Below are 23276 nucleotides of genomic sequence, written 5' to 3'. Positions count from 1 at the left end.
CCAATGCTTGTAGCAACCTAGAAAATGTTAAAACCAACAACCCAGTAAGGGTTTTTTAAATGTGGCTCCCCTTGTGATGTCAGAAAGGGATAATACCGCCCCTTATTCTGCACACTTATTCAAACACAGCACTGCCATTTAGTGCAGCAGAGATCAGCTCATTTGCATTTTAAAGGACATAAGTTACCCAAAACTACACATTTTTGCTCACACCTACAAAGTGGCCATTTAACATGCTATAATAAATTATCTATATGGTATTTTAAGCTAGAACTTCATCACATACGTATACGTACTCTGGGGACACCAAAGATATCTATCTATCTCTATCTATCATATTTCTCTTGAGAAGTGTGCATGCTTTTGAAGTATGTGATTTAATTACCCACCGCCGCTCGCACGCGCACGCACGATCCTGTAGGCGCAGACTAGTAGAGACAGACTTCATCCGCTCGGCTCAGGAGGAAAAGCAACAAGCTCTCATATATCCTCAAATCCAGGAGTTAGAGCAGATCAAATTTTAGAGGAATACAGCTATCGGGAACAGGTATTACAATAATGTTTCTAACGCTTTAATTAATATCAACTGCTTAAATAACCGGGTAGCAGTACAGACTGAATGATGTACGAGCGCTGTGGCATGAATCATAAAGTCAACAAGGCGTTATTTGACCTCAACAGTATTTAGATGTCATTTAGAGGGATTTTACTTATTGCTAAAATTTGTATTGTTGCATTATTAAACTCTTTGGTTTAATGTTTAGACGTTACAATAACGCTAAACTAAAGCGCGTCAGCTAACGTTAGCCAGAATGAATGCTAGTTAGCCATGCTAGCTGCTAAACATCCGCGCAGACTCTTTAAATGTTGTCTGTGTGACGTTTAACAGCAAATAAGGACAGTTTGAACACTTTTCAGCAATTGTTATATGGAAACAACCCGAGTAAGTTAAACATTTAAATGACGTGTGGTTGTGATAAGTATATGTAGTTTTTTTTATCGAGATGGCTAATGCTAATCCCATCGTTACTTCCACAATCACAGCAGAAATCATGTCCTTCATGTTGGCGAATGTAAAATGTATGTTTTTCCAAATCAGATGTGAATGTGTTTCGTGGTCTGACTATGTGATGGGTTTTACAGCTGTGCTATATGTGTGTTTAAATCATTAGTCCAGGTAACTTATTTTAGCAGAACTTGACACTGAAATATCTGCAGTTAACCTGTGCATCTAACTTCATATTCATAACAATTTTTCCAGTTCAGATGGGACTATTGTTTTTGATCATTTGCATTGTGTTGTTTAATAGCTATAAGTGTAAATGCCCACGTCAGTCAGTTTAGTATTAACCCCTCAATCCCCTCATTGCTTTCTGTTTGTAATGAAACAGCAGGCCTGCCTGCTTACAGTCATGTGTGTTATATAAAAACAGATATTCAGCAAAAAGGTATATCCACCATTTTGCAGTTGCACAACAGCAGATGTAATGAAAGATATGGTACTTGGTATGGCTTTAAAAAAAATTGAACCCATGAGGACAATATCCCTGAGGACTATCTTGTCTTATCTTATCTATACACTTCAGTACAAGATCTGTCATCGATTTAAATATGACACATATCAACCAAGCTTGTGTTTTTTTTTTTTTTAAAGCTTGTGTTGAAACAAAACATGTTTGGTCCCATTCTTGACCAGGATGCTACTTGGATTTTGCAATCCAAAATCACATGCGCCTGGTCATCGTGGAGGTGCTTTGCTTCTCCAGTGCTTTATTAAATAGAAAAGGCTAAGGATTGTTGAAGGTGAACCGTTGCTAAAATGGGGGTTGAGGGGAGAACGTTTCACCCACGCTCTCCTCCTATGTCTGCTTAGACGAGCTAAAATTAGGTCACCACCAGCCTACTGGGACACAACAATACCCCTCCCAGCACTGTTATGAATCGGAAAAGATGCAAAAAGATGCTGTGACTACACGACGCAGCCTGCTTGCTTTTGCATATGTGCCAGTATTTGGCACTCCTAAAAGAACTGATCTGCATACTAACTAAATCTTCAGGAGTTTTATGACTTGTCTTGGGTTCTGTGAGGAAATTTAGTGCTGTGAGATTAAAGTGCTTTTAGCAATGTTACATAAAACGCATCGAATCTCTGCTGATCTGTTCTGCTTCATCGAGGGTAGAAACTACTAAACTAATCTACTAAAACTTTTTTGTTGTCGACCCATATAGGGTTTTTTTCATGGATGATATTGACAAAGCAATGTATGAAGCCAATTGTCCGAAATGGCGGATATAACTAATAATTATAACTAATGATTGTTATTACAGTAAATGAGAGAAAATTGTTCAAACTGAATTGAACCGTTTGTTATGCATAATATTTATAAATATACGCTTTTTAATTACTTACCACATTTACTGTGGATCTGAAGCTTCACAGTACTGTTTGAATAAGAGGCTGTTTATATATGTGTTCGAGCAGCCTCATAAGACCGCCTACTCTCCACCTATTAATGTAATGAAATGTACAGAGCACAATATTTTTACATCAGACCCTGAACACACAGTGTACAGTGCTATCTTTAGGCTTTCATTGATATAACTTAAGCACCTGCTTTCTGCCTCTTTTATTATTTATTTATTTATTTTTTGCGAGAATTTAAAGTTGCGGACAATATTTCCCATTGTGAGATCGTCCTATCGTCAGCCTGTGAGATTGCCGATTGAGGGGGCGGTGCAAACGTTTACTCATTTATTTATTTGTTCATTTTTTACTCATTTATGACAAGGCACTTGATTGGTGGACAAAAAAGAAGCTGATAGAAAACTCTATGCAGCATATTTACTAGCAACAAAAGAAGTAGAGCCCGACCGATATGCGTTTTTTCGGGCCGATGCCGATACAGATATTAGGGAGTAAAAAAAAGACCGATAACGATATATCGGCCGATATTCTTTATGTGTATTAAATGACTCGATCGGTGCTCGCTAAATCTGCCGATCTCATAAACCGATCTTTCTGTTTACTTTTGTCATCAAAAGGATCCTGAATGCGGCTGCAATTAAAGACATTTTTTACGTAGCGCGAGCATTTTTACAACCTGTTGCTCATGTGCAGCGTGCAGATGGTATGTCTTTCTTTGCCTTTACAGAGATATGCGTATTTTCTACGCGCTCCGGTAAACAGCGCTCCGGTAAACAGCGCTCCGGTAAACAGCGCGAGGCGTCTTCACATCCCCATCAAACAGCGTATACAACACATATCTATCACGGACAATTGCATCCTCATGCCAAAAGTTTCTTATTTGCATGCGTCTTAAAGTTTTGAGCGTTTAAACTTTTATTTTCCTCACACCTGCTTGTCTGCGTTCAGCCGCCGCCCACACACAGCAGCCTGTCATCAGAGCACGTGAACAGAGCGATCTCTGTCAAGTCTTAAAGCTGCAGTAACCTAATTCATTTCTCAATAAAATCACTCTCTGCTCTTGACTAAAGAATTTTTATACTTCATACGAATGCGTGTATATTTAATTAATACAGTAAAGTCTGTGAAGTGTTTTATTTTCAGTACTTTTAGGAGACATAAGCCATTTTAAAGCCATATTAAATTTCTCTTTGCAGAATAAATATTTGTTGTGCTTATTTATTTGAGTCTCTATTAAAACAGTAATATACCTAATTACTGCAAGTAATATAACAAAGGCAACATCCGTACGGTGGTATTATTTTATTTAGAAAGATTGTAACAGTTACAGTCATCAAAGAGCTTGCATATCAGCTTTAAAAAAAATCGGTATCGGAATCGGTATCGGCCGATCACGAAGATTACAAATCGGTGATCGGTATCGGCTGCAAAAATCCTGATCGGAGCATCCCTAGTGTATATTATAGTTCAGTATATACTACAGTATATTATACTAAAGTACTGTACATAGAATACACTATATACTTTAACATAATATACTGTATATGAATAAATACAATGCAATGCAATGATCACTCACATATGTGGTGATCACTCACAAATGTGGTGATCCAACACTTATATTGATGTGACAAAGATATGTACTATAGGCAAGAAGTTAACAATAAACTTTATTATCCAAAATTAGTTGGATATCAGTGCACTAAACAGTAAACTTGACTTATTATAAATAACTTTAAAACACAAAGAGAACAAAATACATAAAACTTGCATCATTTGCAGTTTTGACGAGAACGTTATAAAGAGAAACTTATGAAGTCATTGATTATTAGCTTTACAGTAAGTTGTGTTCTTCACAAATTAGTTAACGTTAGCCACTCACAGTTACGAAGACAATGCTTGACGGAGCACATACTAATGTACACTATGTTTAATGTTGTGCACAACGTTTTTATAACACAAACCCAGGGTTCCGTGCAAACTTTAAAAATAAAGCGTCTTCGCTCCGCCTCTTTTATTTAGCAAGGGTGTAGAGTTGCGCGAGCTTATTGAATCAATTGCTCTGAAATGAGCATGTTACCCAACAACACAAGCAGCAGTAATCTCATATAGTGATATATAAGTGCACGGCTGCGCGTAGTTTAAACATGTCATTTCTCCGTCTCGCGTCATTTCTCCCGCTTGCGTTTTAACTCGCAAGTCGACAAAGAGACGGATTAAAAACACCAAATGTAAGCGGGAATGCGTCTTAATACCAGGTGTAACAATGTTGTGAAGAAGACACTGCGTGACTGCTTCCATGCCACCTGAACTGAGAGACTGACTGACTGAACTGAAGTGAAGGGGGTGGGGGATTGGCTGGTGTCACTACAGTGAGTGATCTGGGTCGCCCTTAGCAACCAGTATGGCGCACTCTGCTGGACAAACAAGTACTTACATCTTTCAAATGCATTTAATGTGTTCTGTAACAAACGTTCATATCGGCACATATCTGCGGCTTATACGCCGATACAGATATATCTGCGACATGCTCATATCGGCCGATAAAATCGGCAAAACGATAAATCGGTCGGGCTCTAAAAAGAAGCAACATTTTACCTAATATTAGTTTTCGTCATTTAAACTAGGGGTGTCACAATTCTCCAAATCCTCGATTGGATTACATTTTCGGTTCTAAGGTCACGGTTCGATTCTTGATTTTTACTTTTTTTTTGAAACCCAGAAAAATGCTTTGCCATTTTTAGACTAGACTTTTATGAAATATAATATCTGACCTTGAACCCGGAGATGCCCTGCCATGTTAGTTGTGCTGCCAGTGGAAAAATATGGCACACGCACATACCTGATAAAAACGAAACTTCCTGTCAGATGAACATCTGTCAGTACTTTGCACCTTAAAAACGCACTTTTATTACCGTAGATTGTAAGACTATACCCCAATAAGTCATGTTTAAATGCTGTTTTCATAACTCTTTAGCAACTGAAATAAGTTGTTGTGAAACTTAAACAGATCTCAGTTCAGAGAAACGACCAGTCCTGTCACAGACGCCGTTCTGTTGTGCACACAGGCATGCTCTGTTCAGATTGAGTTCAGCTGAAGGCGGGAGGCGCGTTTTGTTTCCCATATAAAGAGCAGCTTGCGTGTTGTCTCCTGCATCTGCCATGTTGACTGGCTGTAGCTAGCTAAGTTGGAGGTTGACTCGCAGCACTCAACATTGTGCTTTTTTTTCCCGCTTGGCAAGGCGACCGGACATTGTTTCGTGGCAGCATCGACAATTCCATTTTTTAATTCAAAGTTCGAGGTTGTGACTTAATTTCGATCGATTTCGATTTTAAATCGAAATCGTGACACCCTTATTTTAAACCCATCTTTTCTCCCACTTGTGTTTAAACAAAGGGTCTCGTCCCTATACCACTTCCTCTGTAATCAGGACAGAAGCAGTCAAAAGTGGACAAAAGAGACAGATTAAAATACGAGGTCTAAACGTGTCTCTCTTATTCACAACGTAACACCACTTTAAAAATTAAATGGTGTTTGTACATTTTACTGTCTCTTAGACTTCACCTTTACATCTGAGTGTCTTTTCATTACGGAACAACAATTTATGGAACGGATAGATTTATATAGCTGATTGATAAGATTTATTGCACGGTGCCAATAACTAAAAAATGTCAAATATCAGTCCGATATATCAACCACTGCATTTTATCGGTTGGTCACTCAAATGTTGTAATGTATTATTTGTTGATATTATTTTATTTCCATATCATTGAATTTAAGTCCATTGCTAGACTTTTAGTCCATGACAATCTATCTTGCAATCAGATTTTACAGAATTTGTGCACGTCTTTCTGATGGCTCCGTTTGTTAAGTTGTATGCCATTCAAAATATGTATTGGAACTTGATCTTGTTATCTTGATGTAATGCAAATCTAGTGTCAGTTCATCGCATTATGTAATGCTTAAATATTTAAAAGCTGAAATTATCAGCTCAAGAATGTTTGAAACACATCCTGGTTTGTATTTTCTTTTCATTGATATCACACAAATATGTCTACCGCAGTAAAAACGGTCTTTGTACTATTGTTTAATTTTCTGTGTATCAGCTTTATAAATGATCTGGCTTCTTAATGGTATCGTGATTCAGCGACACTGGTTTTGGATTGCTGCTAAAAAGAAAGTGGCTGATTAATACAGAGAGCCTCTTAAAATAGAGGATAAACTAATTGACAGTAAGCTTGCCACCGATTCGGTTGAAGCTTCCAGGAAGTCTGTAGGTCATTAGTTGAAATTGTTTCAAACACTGTTCATTAATTTCCTCCGAATAAACAGTGCTGTATTGATTGAATCATAATGGATGCATCTCTCTTGTCTTTCTTAGGGGGGATGGTCGGTCCTGAATCATAAGGAGAATCGGCCTGCCTACCTGACACATGAGGAAGACTCATTGTACAGGAGTCATGTGGGGCGTGCTTTGGTAAGGTATGTATCACCTGACATAATAGCAGATAAATTTTATTTTTTGTCTTGTGATGGTGCCTTTAAATTTAGTTGACAGATACAGTGCCCTCCATAAGTATTGGAACAGAGGAACATTTTGTGTTATTTTAGCTGTTTACCAAAATGTATTCCAGTTACAGTCTTATAATGAATATTGGCTTAAAGTGCACACTCTCAGCTTTATTTTGATGGTATTCACATCCAAATTGGCTGAAGGATTTAGGAATTACAGCTGTTTTATATGTAGCTCCCCCTTTTTAAAGGGGTCAAACGTAATGGAACAGTTGGCTTAAAAACTGTTTTATGGACAGGTATTGTCTATTTTTAAATAATTTCCTCATGAATGACAGATGTTAAAGGTCTTGAGTTGATTTTAAGTGTGGCGATTGCATTTGAAAGCTGTGGCTGTGAACTCAAATCATTCGATTCAGGGACATCTCCATGCAAGTGATACAGACCATATTTAGGTTTCAAAAACACAACAAATCCATCAGAGAGATGGCAGGAACATTAAGAGTGCCCAGATCAACAATTTGGTACATCCGGATTAAAAAGAAAAACACACTGGCGAGCTCAGCAACATAAAAATCCTGTTTGATTATATAGGATAACAGTGGTGGATGATCACATTATCCTCTCCATGATAAAGAAAAACCTCTTCTATATAATATATTAAATGTAAACATCAAATTAATTGCATGCCTTAATGATTTAATTATTTTTGTGTAAACACAGTTTATACCTTAGAAACGGTATGACAGAAAATGTAGGTAGTTTTGAAACATTGAGTCTTTAAAACCTCGATATACCTTGAAACTGGTTACCAGCCCATGTCTATTTTAGACTTTGTACTTTTAGGAAAAAAGGTATAAAAGCTGTCACTGGGACGGAACCCTTAAAAACGTCCTGAAATGTACTAGTACTAATATGTATCTTTGAGGTACTAATATGGACTTTTTAGGTACATGGATGCACTTTTTAAAGGGTAACACCCCACCTTTATTTCTGCGTGTGTACAGATTTTAAATGTTAAAGGATGTGTTTTATGGCACTTTCCTATTATAAGTTACATTTGTACATATAAATCCCCAACGTATTACGATTATTATTTCTTCGTATTTTTATTTGTTTCCTCATGATTTTTGTCCACTGTATTTTTTCATACAAAAGTTTCATGTCGTGGTGTGATTTTTGTCTTATTTGTTGTTGACAAATTCAGAAAACACATTTTAGTCGATCATCTTGTAAACAAGAAAACTGATGTAAATGAAAGTTCTTTTCAAGTCTTAAGTATTATATGAAGAGTTTCGTTGCAAAAAAAATCCATTTTTTAACATTTTTGTCAAAACATGTTTATTATTATGTTATCATGTTATTATTTTGTTTTATGGTGCTACTTAGCTGTATTTTTTAAGTAATGAAGTTTTCAATTAAAACAATCCAACTGCAGTTGAATTTATATTAATTGGAATGCACAACCAAAATACAAGATTTCTGAACAATTAAAAAAACAACGAAACTCCTCATATTTTAATAATGTATTTAGCATAGTTTATTGCTTGTGCTTGTAGTATGAAAGGCCTTCTTGCACCCAGTTCTCATTAACACAAAAGTAATCCTCTGGTGTTGAGAAGGATGAAATGCAGAACTTTATGAATGACAGAACCGTAACATCTATCTGAGATGAGTAATGAAGTTTCGTAATGGAGGGTGAAATTTCCGCCCTCAGTATTAATAGTATTGCTCTTAAAAGCCTAATGCAGTCCCTAGGTCTTGCGAAATGCTCTTCAATTATGCCGTGCTTTCTAATGGTCCATCACGTTTAGAGTGGACCCACATTTCTTTTAAAAAACATCTGTAAAGTCATACCAGCGCAGCATACACACACAAAAACATACATCCATTGTGACTTACACTTTAGAAATCTGTGTAGACCCGTTGTCTCCCTAACGAACCAAAAAGGTCACCTATGTACAAGAGATGTGATCATGTTACATCTGTACTGTACAAGGACATTATTAACCTTCATGTTGAGCTCAAATGCCATGATGTTCTTTAAACTTATCTGTTGCTGTAAATTTATTGGTTTTGGAAGTTCATTGAAATAAAAAATGTATAGTTCCCTCATTTTTACAGATCTTGTTTCTTCAATGCAAAAGCTTTTGTCAAAAATGTTCTGCATCTTTGTGTCTTTAGTATTGAGTTTTGTTTGCTTTCTCTTTCTCATAACAGACATACAAAAGGGCTCTGGTAATGTGCCATGGGGTACGACGTCACCAGGTTCCAAGGAGAGGTGGACGAGGATCTGTTATGTCCCATCTGCAGCGGTGTGTTGGAGGAGCCAGTACAGGTCAATATTTTTTTTTATTTCAAGCCAAACTTTTTGAGTAAGCAACGGAGGGTTAACCTTAAAGTGTACCACACTATAAAGACTAAAATGTATCTGTCTGACTATAAAATCTGTCGTTAGATACAGATTAAAAGTGTGTGACCCTTGACCACAAAACCAGTCATAAGTAGCACGAGTATATTTAAAGAGTTTGGTTCCAAAACACAATAAATCCATTTTTGACTAATTTCAGTAAAAATGTGTTTTCTATACCAAGAAAGTGACAAGATGAAAACCACTATTTTCTGTTACAAACTTTCACATAGCATCTTTAGGTTTTAATAACATTAAAAATTCAAATCCATAATTGGATTTTCAAAGATTTACTATAAAAACTGATTACTGTATTTCTTCCCCAAAATGCAATAAATCTATTGAATCAATATATAAATGTGCATTCATGGTATACACTGATTAAAAAATAAACATTAATCAAAACACTTACTTTGTCATATTAGGAACACTGTTATTGCTGCTGTCATCCTTGGAACATCATCGCTGAACTTTTTTGACAGCGATCAGCTGTAAAATGTTTTGGTCCTGCGCGATTTTCGTTGACTTCGAGTAAAATAATGGAAAGTTTTTCATAAGATCCTCTGGGGTCAATGTGTTAGCATGACAGAAGCTTGATGCTGTTGTGTGAGAACAAACAACAGCCGGCATTTTTCCTTCCCCCGAGTGCCTCTCAAGTCAATTGTTCAATTTTGATGGTTTACGTTTCTTTCCCGTCACAGAAAACCACGACAGGTTTATCAATGCCATCAAAACTATTATTTTGTTTTTGTTTGTTGATCACGAAGTACAAAGTAGATGAGGAAAAATAGGATTCTGTATGTATTCAAAGCATTTCCATTATTGTTTACAGTGCGTGGAATGGTGCACTGTGATTTGTTGAGCTGATTTATTGCATTCTGCAGAGAAAGAGACTGCCGTTTGTCACGGTTTGGAAATAAAGGGAGAAAAGATGGCAGAATAACACTGCGGATATCAGATTTCGCGTAAAATTAAGAATTAACTTTGTAATACTGACCTGATACTATAATGATTTTGGCGGTAACTAATAAAAAAAAAATGCAATTTATCATGTTTTGGAACTAAGCACTTCATTTGTAGCAATAGCCAAAAAGAAATTGTATATTTCAAAATTATTAAATTTTGTTTTATGCCAAAAATTATTACGATATTATGTTTAGAGAGTTTATGTAGAAGATATTTTATAAATTTGCTGCTGTAAATATATACAAAATTTTAAGTGGATGTGGTGCTAAGGACTTCATGTGGACAACTTGTTGCACTCTCAGATTTTCATATCTCAGCCAGATATTGTCACATACCATTAAACCAGCTTTCAGATGATTCAGATTTCAAAAAAATTACCATTATGACTGGTTTTGTGGTTTAGGGTTTAACATTTATTACTTAAAAAACATGTAATATACATTTAAACCAACAGGGGCCGCCATTACTCTCCTGATGATGTATATTGGTTCCAGGCATAGTCGCTGTAATACAAAATTTTATTAATACAGAAAACACTACTGAGGTTTTTTTTTAGATTTAAGGAGGTGTAATAAAATACTTAATAGGCAAAGGTTATTAACAGGTGATTTAGTATATTTTTTAAGCATTTTAATCTTAACTGTGCTATTCCTTAACTGATTCAGTTACAAACCACTATAAAAAATCTTTACTGCATTGTAAATTAAAAATCAATGCAGTTTTTACCCTCTGTATGAGAGATGTATGAATTGTTCCCCAGTGAACACATGTAGTTAATAAAAATGTATAGATTGAATGCCCTTGTCAGTCGTTTTGGATCAACATGTCTGCTCAATTGTAAATACATGAATGGCTTACTTACAGTAGTCTTTTCACATTTAAGTGGGGTAATAGAAAGGATTTAAACATTGAAAAGTCAATAGTGTAAGAGACCTCACCATCTTCAATATTCTGAACGTTCACATTAAAGGTCAGCAAGCCAAGTAGCTTCAGAGTTCAGGTTACATCCTGATCAATCTGTGTCTCCTCTCAGGCCCCGCACTGTGAACATGCCTTCTGCAACGCCTGCATTACACAGTGGTTCGCACAGCAGCAGATTTGCCCTGTGGACCGCACCGTGGTGACTCTCGCCCACCTACGACCCGTTCCCCGCATCATGCGTAACATGCTTTCCAAACTCCAGATGTCCTGTGACAACGCTGGCTTCGGCTGCACGGCGACCCTACGTCTCGACCAGCTGCAGTCGCACCTCAAGGACTGCGAGCATAACCCCAAACGACCAGTCACGTGCGAGGAAGGCTGTGGGTGAGTGCCTGAGGATGGGTCATGTATCTATTAATGCACTTATTAATAGCTTGGAGGACAGGATTATTGACATAAATTCAGTGTGATCTTTAAAGGAATAGTGAATCGTTTTTGAACAGACTATTTACGTATAAAGGTCACCTCTTAGAAACAGGACTAACATGCCTTTAAGCTTTGTTTATTGATTTAACACATCTGCTTTTCTCTCCTACAGCCTCGAAATGCCCAAAGATGAGATGCCCAACCATAATTGTATCAAGCACCTGCGCAGTGTGGTGCAGCAACAGCAGACAAAGATCGCAGATCTGGAGAAGACTGCAGCTGAACACAAGCACCAACTTGCAGAGCAGGTAAGACCTGCATATTTTATCTTTTATCACGAAGTAGTTTATATGCGTAGGGAGGTGTGATGATGTCATGGTAAATTAACGGTAACCCCTATGATTCACGTGTACTATTTCACTTTCCAGAAACGTGACATCCAGCTCCTAAAAGCGTACATGCGAGCGATACGCAGCGCTAATCCTAACCTGCAGAACCTGGAGGAGACCATAGAGTACAATGAGATCTTGGAGTGAGTATCTTTCTGTAATGTCTTCAGTGAAATTTATATTGGTCCCATTTAGTTTCTTAAAGCGATAGTGCTGCGAAGAATTGAAATTACTCTATGATTTGCTGGCTCTCAAGCCATCCGAGATCCATCATATTTCAGGCGAACACAATTTGAGTTGTTTTAAAAACTGTCCTGGCTCTTCTATGCTTTAATAATAGTAATGGTAGAAAACGGGGCCCACGACTTTAAAAAAAGAAGTGCATTCATCCTTCACAGAAGTAATCCACATGGCTGTAGGGTGGGGTTCCCACGAGTCCTTGAAAGTTTGTGAATCTGGGAAAAATTCAAGGACCTGGGAAGTTTTGAAAATATAAATAACAGATACAGGTCATTGAAAGTGCTTGAATCTATTTTATGATTTTAAGATTTTGGGGAAAAAATTCATATTATTTCCTGTGTAGTGTAGGATAATATCATAAAAATTCTAGACTTTTTAAGCACACGTGCTAAACTGTTTGCTTTAAATGCTTAAATCTTCTGTATGCAAATGTTGATTCATACCAAAATGCTTTTTTGCATATTAATGTTTGACACATGAAAACGTCTTGATTACGTATGTAACTGTTGTTTCCTGAGAAGGGAACGAGACGCTGCGTCTTCCTTGTCATACTTCCTGCATCCCTGTAACGCCGTCTTTGGCAATATTTAAGATAGCGATATACTTCCTGACTCCCGCGTCACCCTGTCTTTGTCGTTAAGCCTCATCATTGGTTGAATTTTGATATACACATTCAGACGCACTTACCTCTGGAGTGACGCCTGCAGTGACGCAGCGTGAGTTCCCTTGAAAGAAAACTGTTACAATGTATCTTAAAAGGTAACCCGATGTGTAATCTTGCTCTCACTTGAAATGCGTCACCACATTTAGTTCTTGAATTTGAGGATATTGGACCTGGAAAGTCCTTGAAATGTCCTTGAATTTGAAGTTAACTAAGGTGTGGGAACCCTATAGGGGGATAATAAAGGTCTTCTAAAAGTAACCAATGCGATTTTTATTAATAAAATATCCATATTTAAAACTTTATAAATTATAATAACTAGCTTCCAGTAGTGGCCAATGAACTGTAGGGATAATATAATTTTCTTAAAAATCCATTTTCTTAAAAATTTTTGTATCTTCTTTTCTTCTTGTATCTTCATGATTGCCGTTGTTTTGGTCTTTCCTCTGTGTCTCCGCTTTCTTCACTACATAGGGTGGCCATTCGTGCCAGTTCCGCCGGACACGTCCCGAACATGTTTTTGGGTGCGTTCTCCGGAAGTCGCGTTGCTCGACCATATACGTCATCGAGGTTCTCACATTTCAGTTAAAATACATAAGAAAATTAAGATTTATTTCTTATAAGACATACAATCATTGTAATTTCATTCTTACCTTGAGATGTAACGGTTGCTTTTTTGAAATTGAAGCCGAAATATTAAACCTTGTTGACGTATGCGGTCGACCAACGCGACTTCCGGGAGAACCCACCCGAAAACATGTTCGGGACGTGTCCGGCAAAACTGGCACGAATGGCCACCCTATCACTACACCCCACTACAAATCGTATGTTACGTCCTACACTGAAACTCTCTGGTGAATGTGCATTGCGCTAATGGAAACTAATTATTATGGTTTATAAATATGGATATTTTTCATACAAAATCGCATTGATTGCCATCCTAAGGCCTTTGTTAACCCCCTGGAGCCACTTTTGTGAAAGATGGATGCACTTTTTTGGGCTTTAAAGTCATGGTCACCTTGTTTTATACCGTTATAAAGTTAGGAAGAGCCAGGACGTTTTCTAAAATAACCTGAATTGTTTTCGTCTGAAAGATGATGGACATATGCATCTTGGATGGCTTGAGGGTGAGTAAATCGTGGGGTATTTAAAATTTTTCGCAAAACTACTGCTTTAATACACATACATATATCGCTTTAATACAGTTATTGTGCATATAGTGCAATTAATTGAAGGGAAAATTGTCGGTGTAATCTTTCATCTGCACGTTCCAGGACTAGTAAATGATCAGATTCTATGCAAATTCATGTTTCAGTTTTGCTACGCAGTGCAGGCTTTTCATGATCCAGTATGTGTTGTTTAAAATAAAGTATTATTAAAGCAATAAACCCCAAGAAGCAGTGGGTTACCAGTGCATTTTATAACAGCTAAGGGGCGTTGTTAGGCACAACGCGAAGCGGAGTTATAAAATGCACTGGTAACCCCACTGCTTTGAGGGGATTATTGCGTTTATAAAACGGTTACTTCATATGCATAACGTTAGCGGAATTTTATAAAATAAAACACAAATAAGTTGTAATTATATTAGTACAAATATTACTCTTCCGCCAAACAAAGTAGTTCCTCAGAGTCAAGTGTGACTGAAACAGAGCGCAGTTCCCAACCAACAGAGATGCAGCAAAGACACAATGAAAATATGATATAAGACTGTGGTGTTTATTTTATACATCACCATTCATGTAATTTATACATTAACATTTAATTTGCCACCCAGTTTTAGTTTAATGCTTTGCAGAAAAATTATCTTCTTTAAATAAACATAAAATATCAAATGAAAGAACAGACCATCCGCTTTCAAACAAAAAACCCTTTTATCCTACCTTCATTTGTTCTCTTATCACCTCTTTTTAGCTAAAAGCGGAGATAATTCATCTATGTGAAGAACTTTTGTAAGAGATCAGATTCAGAGCCTGATGAAAACACGCTGTTTTCAGTGTTGAGTGAATGCGTCAGTGTTTAAATTGGGTAAGATCGCCACCCAGTGGATAATAGCGGGCGTATGAACTTGAGTTATAAACTCCTAAGACAACGTTTTCTCTTTATCGACGAGATGACGCAACAATATTTATTGACATTTATCTGGATATCGCCATTAATTGTGCAATTGTAGACAAATTAAAAATATGATTAAAGACTCTGGTGTTTATTTTCATAAATCAGTACGCAGCAACAGTGGCGCAGTGATACTTATGTAATGTGGTCGGACCGGTGTATTTTATCACAGCTTAGAACGCGTTTCAACCAATCAGAATGAAGAACCAGAACTGCCCGTTTTATAATTTGTTTTTTTGTTTATTGCTTCGCTCAGTCACATCACATACTAAATATATTTAAAAATGCAGGCATTCATCAGACACTTTAATCCAAAGACACCTACAGTACAACAGTGAGAAAAACAATAAAGCGTTTTATTCTAGGGCAATAATATGAGAAGTGCCTTTGGAGGCAATGCCTGTAGAGTTTGCTTTACCTAAATATAAAAGCCTTACTACAGTTGTTTGTATTCAGAGGTGGATAAGATAGCTGGTATATTGACATGCCAGTTTGAACTACTTTGTGTTTACTGAGTAAATAAAAAAATACTGAGTAAGCCATAATGGCCATAATCGTAACAATCAGATGACTGTCGAACTAACCACATTCTTTTGGCTATCAATAGGTGGGTAAACTCCCTCCAGCCTGCTAGAGTTACCCGCTGGGGCGGAATGATCTCCACCCCCGACGCCGTCCTTCAGGCCGTCATTAAACGTTCACTCATAGACAGCGGATGCCCGTTGTCGATCGTCAATGACCTCATCGAAAACGCCCACGAGCGTAACTGGCCCCAAGGCTTGGCCACGCTGGAGACGCGGCAGATGAACCGTCGATATTACGAAAACTACGTGGCCAAGCGCATTCCGGGTAAGCAGGCTGTGGTGGTCATGGCCTGCGAGAACCAACACATGGGTGAAGATATGATTCTGGAGCCAGGATTGGTTATGATCTTCGCTCACGGTGTGGAAGAAATCTTATAGATAAAAGGGGTTTAAAAGAAATTCACTATCAAGACTTACATGGCTGTCGATACCTCACGTTTTAAAGAACGCTTTGACAAAAAAAATCAGTGAGGTCTCTGCTATTTTAAACGATCTAAAGAAATGGACCTTCAGCATTCCCATTCTCTTTGCCTTAAAAGGACATTTTCAAAAAATGAAACACCCCAACTTGAAACATTATCAGGGATGATGGAACACTTCAAAACATCAACAAAATGATTCAAATATCTAATTTCCCCTTTAAAGTTTATTTCCCTATCAGTGAATTAAGAGTGTACAAGCTTTCAACAATGTAACAGATCAGTAAAAATTCTTGTAAATACAGATGATAAAGAAATATAGACAAATATATCTGTTCTTATTATAATAGAGTAGTGGACATTTTTGATGTCTTCATCTCAGTTTGCTATTTAGAGTAGTGTGTTAGCAACCATGGATCTTTCAATGTCGTTTTATTTTTAAAGAGAACTATGATTAAAGGATGCTAGATGAAACTCTGCTCTGTGTCTGCGATGTGTCAGCCCGAGTCGAGTTTTGTGAAGATGTTTATTCTTGAGAGGATACAGTGAAGGATCTGTAGGTGCAACTTTTGAATACGTTCCCTGCGTATTTTCAGTTTTGTACAACCACTTAATAGTTATTTTGTAACGAAAATGCTCCACCTTTTCATCCACAATTTGGATTTTTTTTATTTCTGCTGAATTTATAAATGCTTACAAATAACTAATTTAGACAGCTTATGTGAAAATCATTTTGATGACACGACTTGTCACATCTGGACCTGTTTACTGTGGTTTTACATCTGAAGAGTTTTTACAGCTCTGTACTTCACTAACACAAACAGATGGGATGGATGTATGTTTGTTTACAATGTGCAATCTGGAAAAGTGGTTTGAGAATTTATTTTGCATATTTTTATGTTGTACATAGTTTAAAAGTTGTATCAGTTTGAATAGTGTTGTCTTTGCAACCAAAGTGTTCTGTTGTGTCTCGTGCACATGTGCTTGCTTTTCTGTTGCTTGAACGAATATGTAAATTCATCTATTTAAAAAAAAAAACTAATGATCTTTGCAGCTATCATATCATCATCATCTGCTGAAGTGTTACATAAACCTGAATGCAAATCATGTTAAACATGTGCAGAAAACTTTAAAGGACCCAGAATGTTTTAACTCTGCAATATTCATCCAGGTCTGTGTGAAGTATGGGTCTAAATGTCTAAACTTTTGCCTTATCGCAGCACTTCACAGACTTTTGCATGATCGATGTATAATCTGTCACGTATTTTCACCCTAACGTTGGAGAGATTTGGCATGAGCCGATGATGTGTCCTGTACACACATCTGCCTGCGTTTAAACTTCTGCTTGTGGTGTAAAAGGGGAAGGTGTGCGTTGCTTCACAAAGCGTGCGTTGGTGGCATCTGGATTTGAAGTTATATGCTATTCGTGACACTGGGTGTTTGGTTGAATATGACGTCATCTCCTCATTGAACACGCGAGACTCTCCAGACCCTCAGGATTTATCATCTCACATCAGGGATGAAACTCAAAGAGCTCATGTTTCCTGTACATGGATGTGGCTTTTCTGTTTGTTTATATTATTCTATGCTTTCGTGCTGTGGTTTACTGACCGAATATGAATAAATATCATTGATTTTGCAATATGAGATCATCGTCTTTGTGTCGTTGTTTACATGCCGGCAGGAAATTCTTGTTGGTTGTGTTGTTGATGTCAGAATAGGGTTAATAAAATAGGGTTTGTCCACATTTGGATGTGACAATAAAATGAACCAGATAACATGGAAAATTTTCACAAAAAGCTAAATTAAGCCTGTATGGATTGTGCAGTCCTATAAAACAAAGTACTGTGAAGACAACATGGTAAAGGCATCAAATGACAATACCATGGTGATGAATAATTACCACATACCATAATATTTACATGTTGCTCAAATAGCATTCATTAGAATTAAGTGAGAGGTAACTTTTGGTTTCTCTCTTCAGTGTCGTTAGCAAATATTTTTACGCATGCATGTGGCAGTAATACATCTTTTGTTGGTATTTTTTTTGACCAGCTCATAGTCACTGATGCAGCAGGTCATTTTAATCCGGCCCATTATTGTACCGGTGCAGAATAGAATGTCCCCATTACCCATTACCAGTTTTAGCTCAGCTCTAACCAGAAACCACACACTATCTACAGTATCTCTCTACCCAGTAATCAAATTATTGTTTTCCATAATGCAATGACTGCAACACGATGATTCAGTTTTTATTCTGATGAAAACGTCCTAAGTGCTCGAAAAAAGCCGACCTGAGTGACGCTTTTGTTTCATGTCTACCTAATAAAGAAAATGGTCCATAATCCCCAGAAACGTGAGGATTTGATTGGAGTTTTTATAATCTGCTGCCACAATTTCTGTATCAGTGAATCAATCTTTTGGCAATCAGATATATTGCATCTTAATTGTATGGCAAATTACACAATCTAAAAGTATACATTAAAATATGAATGTGTTTAATATTAATGGCAGCCTCATACTAAAAATCATATTTGATGATTATGTAATTTTTTTTCTATTAATTGTTTGATTATAAAATCAGGCACCTGTGTCTCAGACTGAGTACCTGTATGTCTCTTGGTCTGTCTGTCTGTCTGTCTGTCTGTCTGTCTGTCTGTCGTACTTCATTATTGCTGTTGAGTTTTAAATCTCAGTCATGTCTCAGACTGAGTGTCTGTATGTCTGTCTGTCATACTTCGTTTTTGCTCTTGAGTTGTATATCTCATTCATGTCTCATACTGTCTGTCTGTCTGTCTGTCTGTCATACTTCATTGTTGTTGTTGAGTTTTAAATCTCAGTCATGTCTCATACTGAGTGTCTGTCTGTCTGTCTGTCATACTTTATTGTTGCTCTTGAGTTGTATATCTAATTCATGTCTCATACTGAGTGAGTGTCTGTCTGTCTGTCTGTCTGCCTGCCTGCCTGCCTGCCTGTCTGTCTGTCTGTCGTACTTCATTGTTGTTGTTGAGTTTTAAATCTCAGTCATGTCTCAGACTGAGTGTCTGTCTGTCTGTCTGTCTGTCTGTCTGTCTGTCTGTCTGTCTGTCTGTCTGTCTGTCTGTCTGTCGGTCGTACTTTATTGTTGCTCTTGAGTTGTATATCTCATTCATGTCTCATACTGAGTGTCTGTCTGTCTGCCTGCCTGCCTGCCTGCCTGTCTGTCTGTCTGTCGTACTTCATTGTTGTTGTTGAGTTTTAAATCTCATTCATGTCTCAGACTGAGTGTCTCTCTGTCTGTCTGTCTGTCTGTCTGTCTGTCTGTCTGTCTGTCGTACTTAGTTTTAAATCTCAGTCATGTATCAGACTGAGTGTCTGTCTGTCTGTCTGTCTGTCTGTCTGTCATACTTCATTGTTGTTGTTGAGTTTTGAATCTCAGTCATGTCTCAGACTGAGTGTTTGTCTGTCTGTCTGTCTGTCTGTCTGTCTGTCTGTCATACTTTATTTTGCTCTTGAGTTGTATATCTCATTCATGTCTCAGACTGAGTGTCTGTCTGTCTGTCTGTCTGTCTGTCTGTCTGTCTGTCTGTCTGTCTGTCATACTTCATTATTGCTGTTGAGTTTAATATCTCAGTCATGTCTCAGACTGAGTGTCTGTCTGTCATACTTTATATCCCTGCTGAAAAAAAAAACAACAAAACCATTACAGAAAATTCTAATGGTTTCCATTAAAATACCAATAGGAACCATTAGCGTTTACCATTAAAACCACTACACTTTTCCATTAGAACCAATCCATAGAACCAAAACATACCATTAGAGACAAAAAATACACTGTAGTGTGTTTTGGGCCATATTCCATTAGAACCAATAAAATTCCCAATAAAACCAATAAAACAATTAGAATTTTCTGTAATGGTTTTAGTGTTTTTTTCAGCAGGGATCTCAGCCATGTCTCAGACTGAGTGTCTTTCTGTGTGTCTGTTATATAACTAGCATTTGTTGTTGATGATTTGTATATTTCACTCGTTTCTCAGAATGAGTGAGGGTAAAGTCTGTAAAGTAAACATCTCAGTAAAGTAAAAGATCTGAGTTTAGGCTCAAGGGCGCGCGCGCGTGCGCGGGCGGTGCTCTGTGTGACTTTATGGGAGTGTCAGTAACATGTTAGGCGTGTTCACTGTCAATTCTCTCTCGCGTTTCTCATGGACAAACACATTTGAACGCTTTCTCACAGTCGGAGGTTGTTCCGGCTCACTTCTCACTTAATTCAGTTGTTTTACTATCTTTCTCGATCTTACTCTCGGCATCTGGTTTGAGGACAAGACAGAAGCGCTTATCGCGGACTGCAGTTGCCAAAAAAGGTAACACTCGTGTTTATTTCTTGCTTTGCGCAGTACTGAGAGATTTAGTAGTGTGATTATGTGACAACAGTAGCAGTGATTGTATTGTGCACGTAGTTTATCGGTATCTTAACGTTTAGGGTTCAAACATTCAATGAGCTGACAGACAAACACATCTGATCAACATAATCCGTCTGTACGTTTGGATCGATGCCCAAAATGTTTCGTGTTATTGCCTTGTTTATGGCATCATTTAGTCTTACTGTGTCAACCATACCAGTCTGATTTAGTTGTGGCAGCAGATAGCTGAATTTTTGCGGTTTTCCTCTTTGTTTCAAAGTTGGTGACTGCATTTCATAGCCTAGTTAGTGGCAGGATTTTGACTGTTTTGTTACATTTGTTTTATTGCAACTATTTGCATGGACTGTGGACGCTGAGTCACATTAGGTGCTTGAAAATTAAAATGTACTTACTTTATTTGAGTCCTAAATATTAGTTTTATAACTAAAAACACTCAAAACTAATTACTGTAAAAGGTATTTGCAGTCTTCCAGTCAGACGGGCATCATAAGCCATATCTGGAGCATTTTGTCATATGTTTCCATTTTAAACTGTCTAAGCACATTAGTGAATCATGACAGTTCAAGTCAATCTGTTTGCAGTTCTTTTTCTGCTTGTGTTTTACCACCTCTTTGCTAAATTGCTTACGAAGTCAGTCATACTTGTTTTTCCACTCCTGTTCTTGCTGACAAAAACATCTCATATTCATTTCCAAAGAGAAAGTGAGCAAGAGATACATGGGGGGGGGAGAAAGCTGCATCTTTGTTTTTCTTTGTGGTTTTGTACAGTATCACTGACTCATTTGCATTCCTAATAAATTTGAGGATTGGCCCTGAAGTGTTAAAGTTTCCATAGTCTCTCCAGGATTCACTTTCTTCATTTATGAATTTTTATTTCGTGAAACACAAAATAAAAGGTTCTGCTCTCTTTCAAGCAGAAGGGGAGAGCGAGGCACAACATAACGCTTTTTGGTTTCATTCAAAAAATATTTGAGTTTGATGAATTATATTTTTACACAAGCAACACACACATCTCTGCTACAAATGACACAAATGAACATTTGAAGTTTGTTTCTAGTCCGACTCCTTACCATTCTTGGACAATTACACCAAACATGACAGAAGTGCAAAACGTGACAACTTACCCCATAGGTGGAGTTAATGTAACAGGCAGGGGGTTATTTCAATACTATTTTGTCTATATACTTGAAGTGGATATTGATTATATATAGGTCTATAATAGACAGGTATCCACACTGTATTCATTCGTTCAGCGCTTTTTTAACAATAGTTAAATTATAAATGGATACAAATGTCTAAATATTTGAAAAAAGCGGCTCAATTATGACAAAAAATTTTTTGAATGTGACCCAGTCTGTAATAATTATACTACAGTTTTAAAATCAAATTTTGAGATAATGAGCATCAAAGTCTGATTTTAGCCATTCATTTCATTATAATTTTAATCTTTGACGTGACTTTATTCACTCAATATTAAAGATATGAACAAAAATAACATTTGACACACGATTTTTGATAATACAGACACATTTATTTTGTTGGCAGCCAGCAATCATTCGTGTGTAGCCTATTTAAAACAACGACAAGAATTACGCTAACGTTAGCGGTTTTCATATCATAAGTGCTGAGGGGTTAGTTGTAAGTAACACAGCATTACAATTAACACCGCTGGGTCAAAATATTTTCAAGCCCACCAAAAAAGTTGCTAAGAGTTTTAGTCAACAAGACACTGATTAATATGATATAACACTGGATTTGGTATTTTACACACCCAACTTAGAAAAAAAAAAAAAAACAGATGATGAAAAAATGTACATGCCACCAAAACACTCGTTCATCAATAACTCTTTGGAAAAACATTATACATTTCCAATAATTTGCAGGAGATTGTCTTTTGACAGCATGAAAAAAATACCGGAAAACCAAAACGCTCAACCTTGTGCAACAATGTAAACAGTCCGTTTTACAATAACCGTTTTACAATAACCCCGCGTTAGTTTTTGCCCTGTGAGTTAAAGATGATCAAATGCATCATAGGTAAACGAATACTTTGCCTCAAAATGACAGTTCTGTCATCATTTATTTACTCTCATGTTGTTTTTAAACTTGTATGAACACAAAACCACAATGTTGACAGTTCCCATTGACTTTCAGAGTAGGAAAAACAAATACTATTGAAGTCAATGGGCACCGTCAGCTGTTTATCAAAATATCCTATTTTGTGTTCAAAATAGGAAAGAAACATGTTTAAAGGAGCAGTATGTAAGAAATTTATATCAATTAATCATATAGCAATAGCCCTGATATGTCACTAGACATTAAGAAATCATTTTCATTCAAATACTTATATCACTGACAACAGTGGTCCGGCCAGTATTGTCATTTAAAAAGTGGAGTTGCAGCCCTCAAATGATGTTTATGTTGTCATGTTGTGTATTGGCCACCAGTTGTGTGATTGCAGTACCAGTTTTAGCCACAAGTTTTGTGATTGCAATACCAGTTTTGGCCACAATCCTACATACTGTTCCTTTAAAACAAAATGATGGTAAATAAATGATGACAGAATTTTCATTTTTGGGTGAACTGTCCCTTTAATAATGGACAGTTGTGGTCACCATACATTTGTATTATTCCACTTTGGGGCAGTTTTCCGAAACGGGTTTAGATGAATTCAGGACTAGGTCTTTGTTATATTCGGACATTGAAGTAGTTTGTGCAAACATACCTTACAATTACATTACTGGTGTGCATCTTGAGACAAAACTAGGGCTGGGCCGATACCATTTTCATGTCTGATACCACAACCTTGAG

General features: G+C 37.0%; 2 protein-coding genes across 3 annotated transcripts in view; both read left to right on the top strand.

Annotated features, from left to right (window-relative positions):
• Positions 1 to 388: 388 nt before the first annotated feature.
• On the top strand, positions 389 to 17713 carry rnf41 (ring finger protein 41). 2 transcript variants are annotated; one of them, XM_055188397.2, is made up of 7 exons: positions 389 to 547; positions 6808 to 6903; positions 9159 to 9276; positions 11348 to 11619; positions 11834 to 11969; positions 12090 to 12193; positions 15671 to 17713. In XM_055188397.2, the coding sequence occupies exons 3-7, from the start codon at positions 9187 to 9189 to the stop codon at positions 16023 to 16025; spliced, it is 957 nt and encodes a 318-aa protein (XP_055044372.1). In that variant the 5' UTR covers positions 389 to 547; positions 6808 to 6903; positions 9159 to 9186; the 3' UTR covers positions 16026 to 17713. The 2 variants fall into 2 exon arrangements, with proteins under 2 accessions (XP_055044372.1, XP_055044371.1); XM_055188396.2 differs by having other exon boundaries at positions 6808 to 6908.
• Positions 17714 to 20181: 2468 nt separating this feature from the next.
• The window catches only part of dgkaa (diacylglycerol kinase, alpha a), a 43430-nt gene continuing 40335 nt past the window's right edge, over positions 20182 to 23276 (top strand). Inside the window, exon 1 of the mRNA XM_073875443.1 lies at positions 20182 to 20406. The gene's annotated coding sequence lies outside the window, so the exon portion shown is untranslated. The remainder of the gene's footprint in view (positions 20407 to 23276) is intronic.

The sequence above is a fragment of the Misgurnus anguillicaudatus genome, chromosome 13, assembly GCF_027580225.2.
Source record: "Misgurnus anguillicaudatus chromosome 13, ASM2758022v2, whole genome shotgun sequence".
In the NCBI taxonomy this organism is placed as follows: Eukaryota; Metazoa; Chordata; class Actinopteri; order Cypriniformes; family Cobitidae; genus Misgurnus; species Misgurnus anguillicaudatus.
This window is presented reverse-complemented; position numbering and strand designations above follow the sequence as displayed.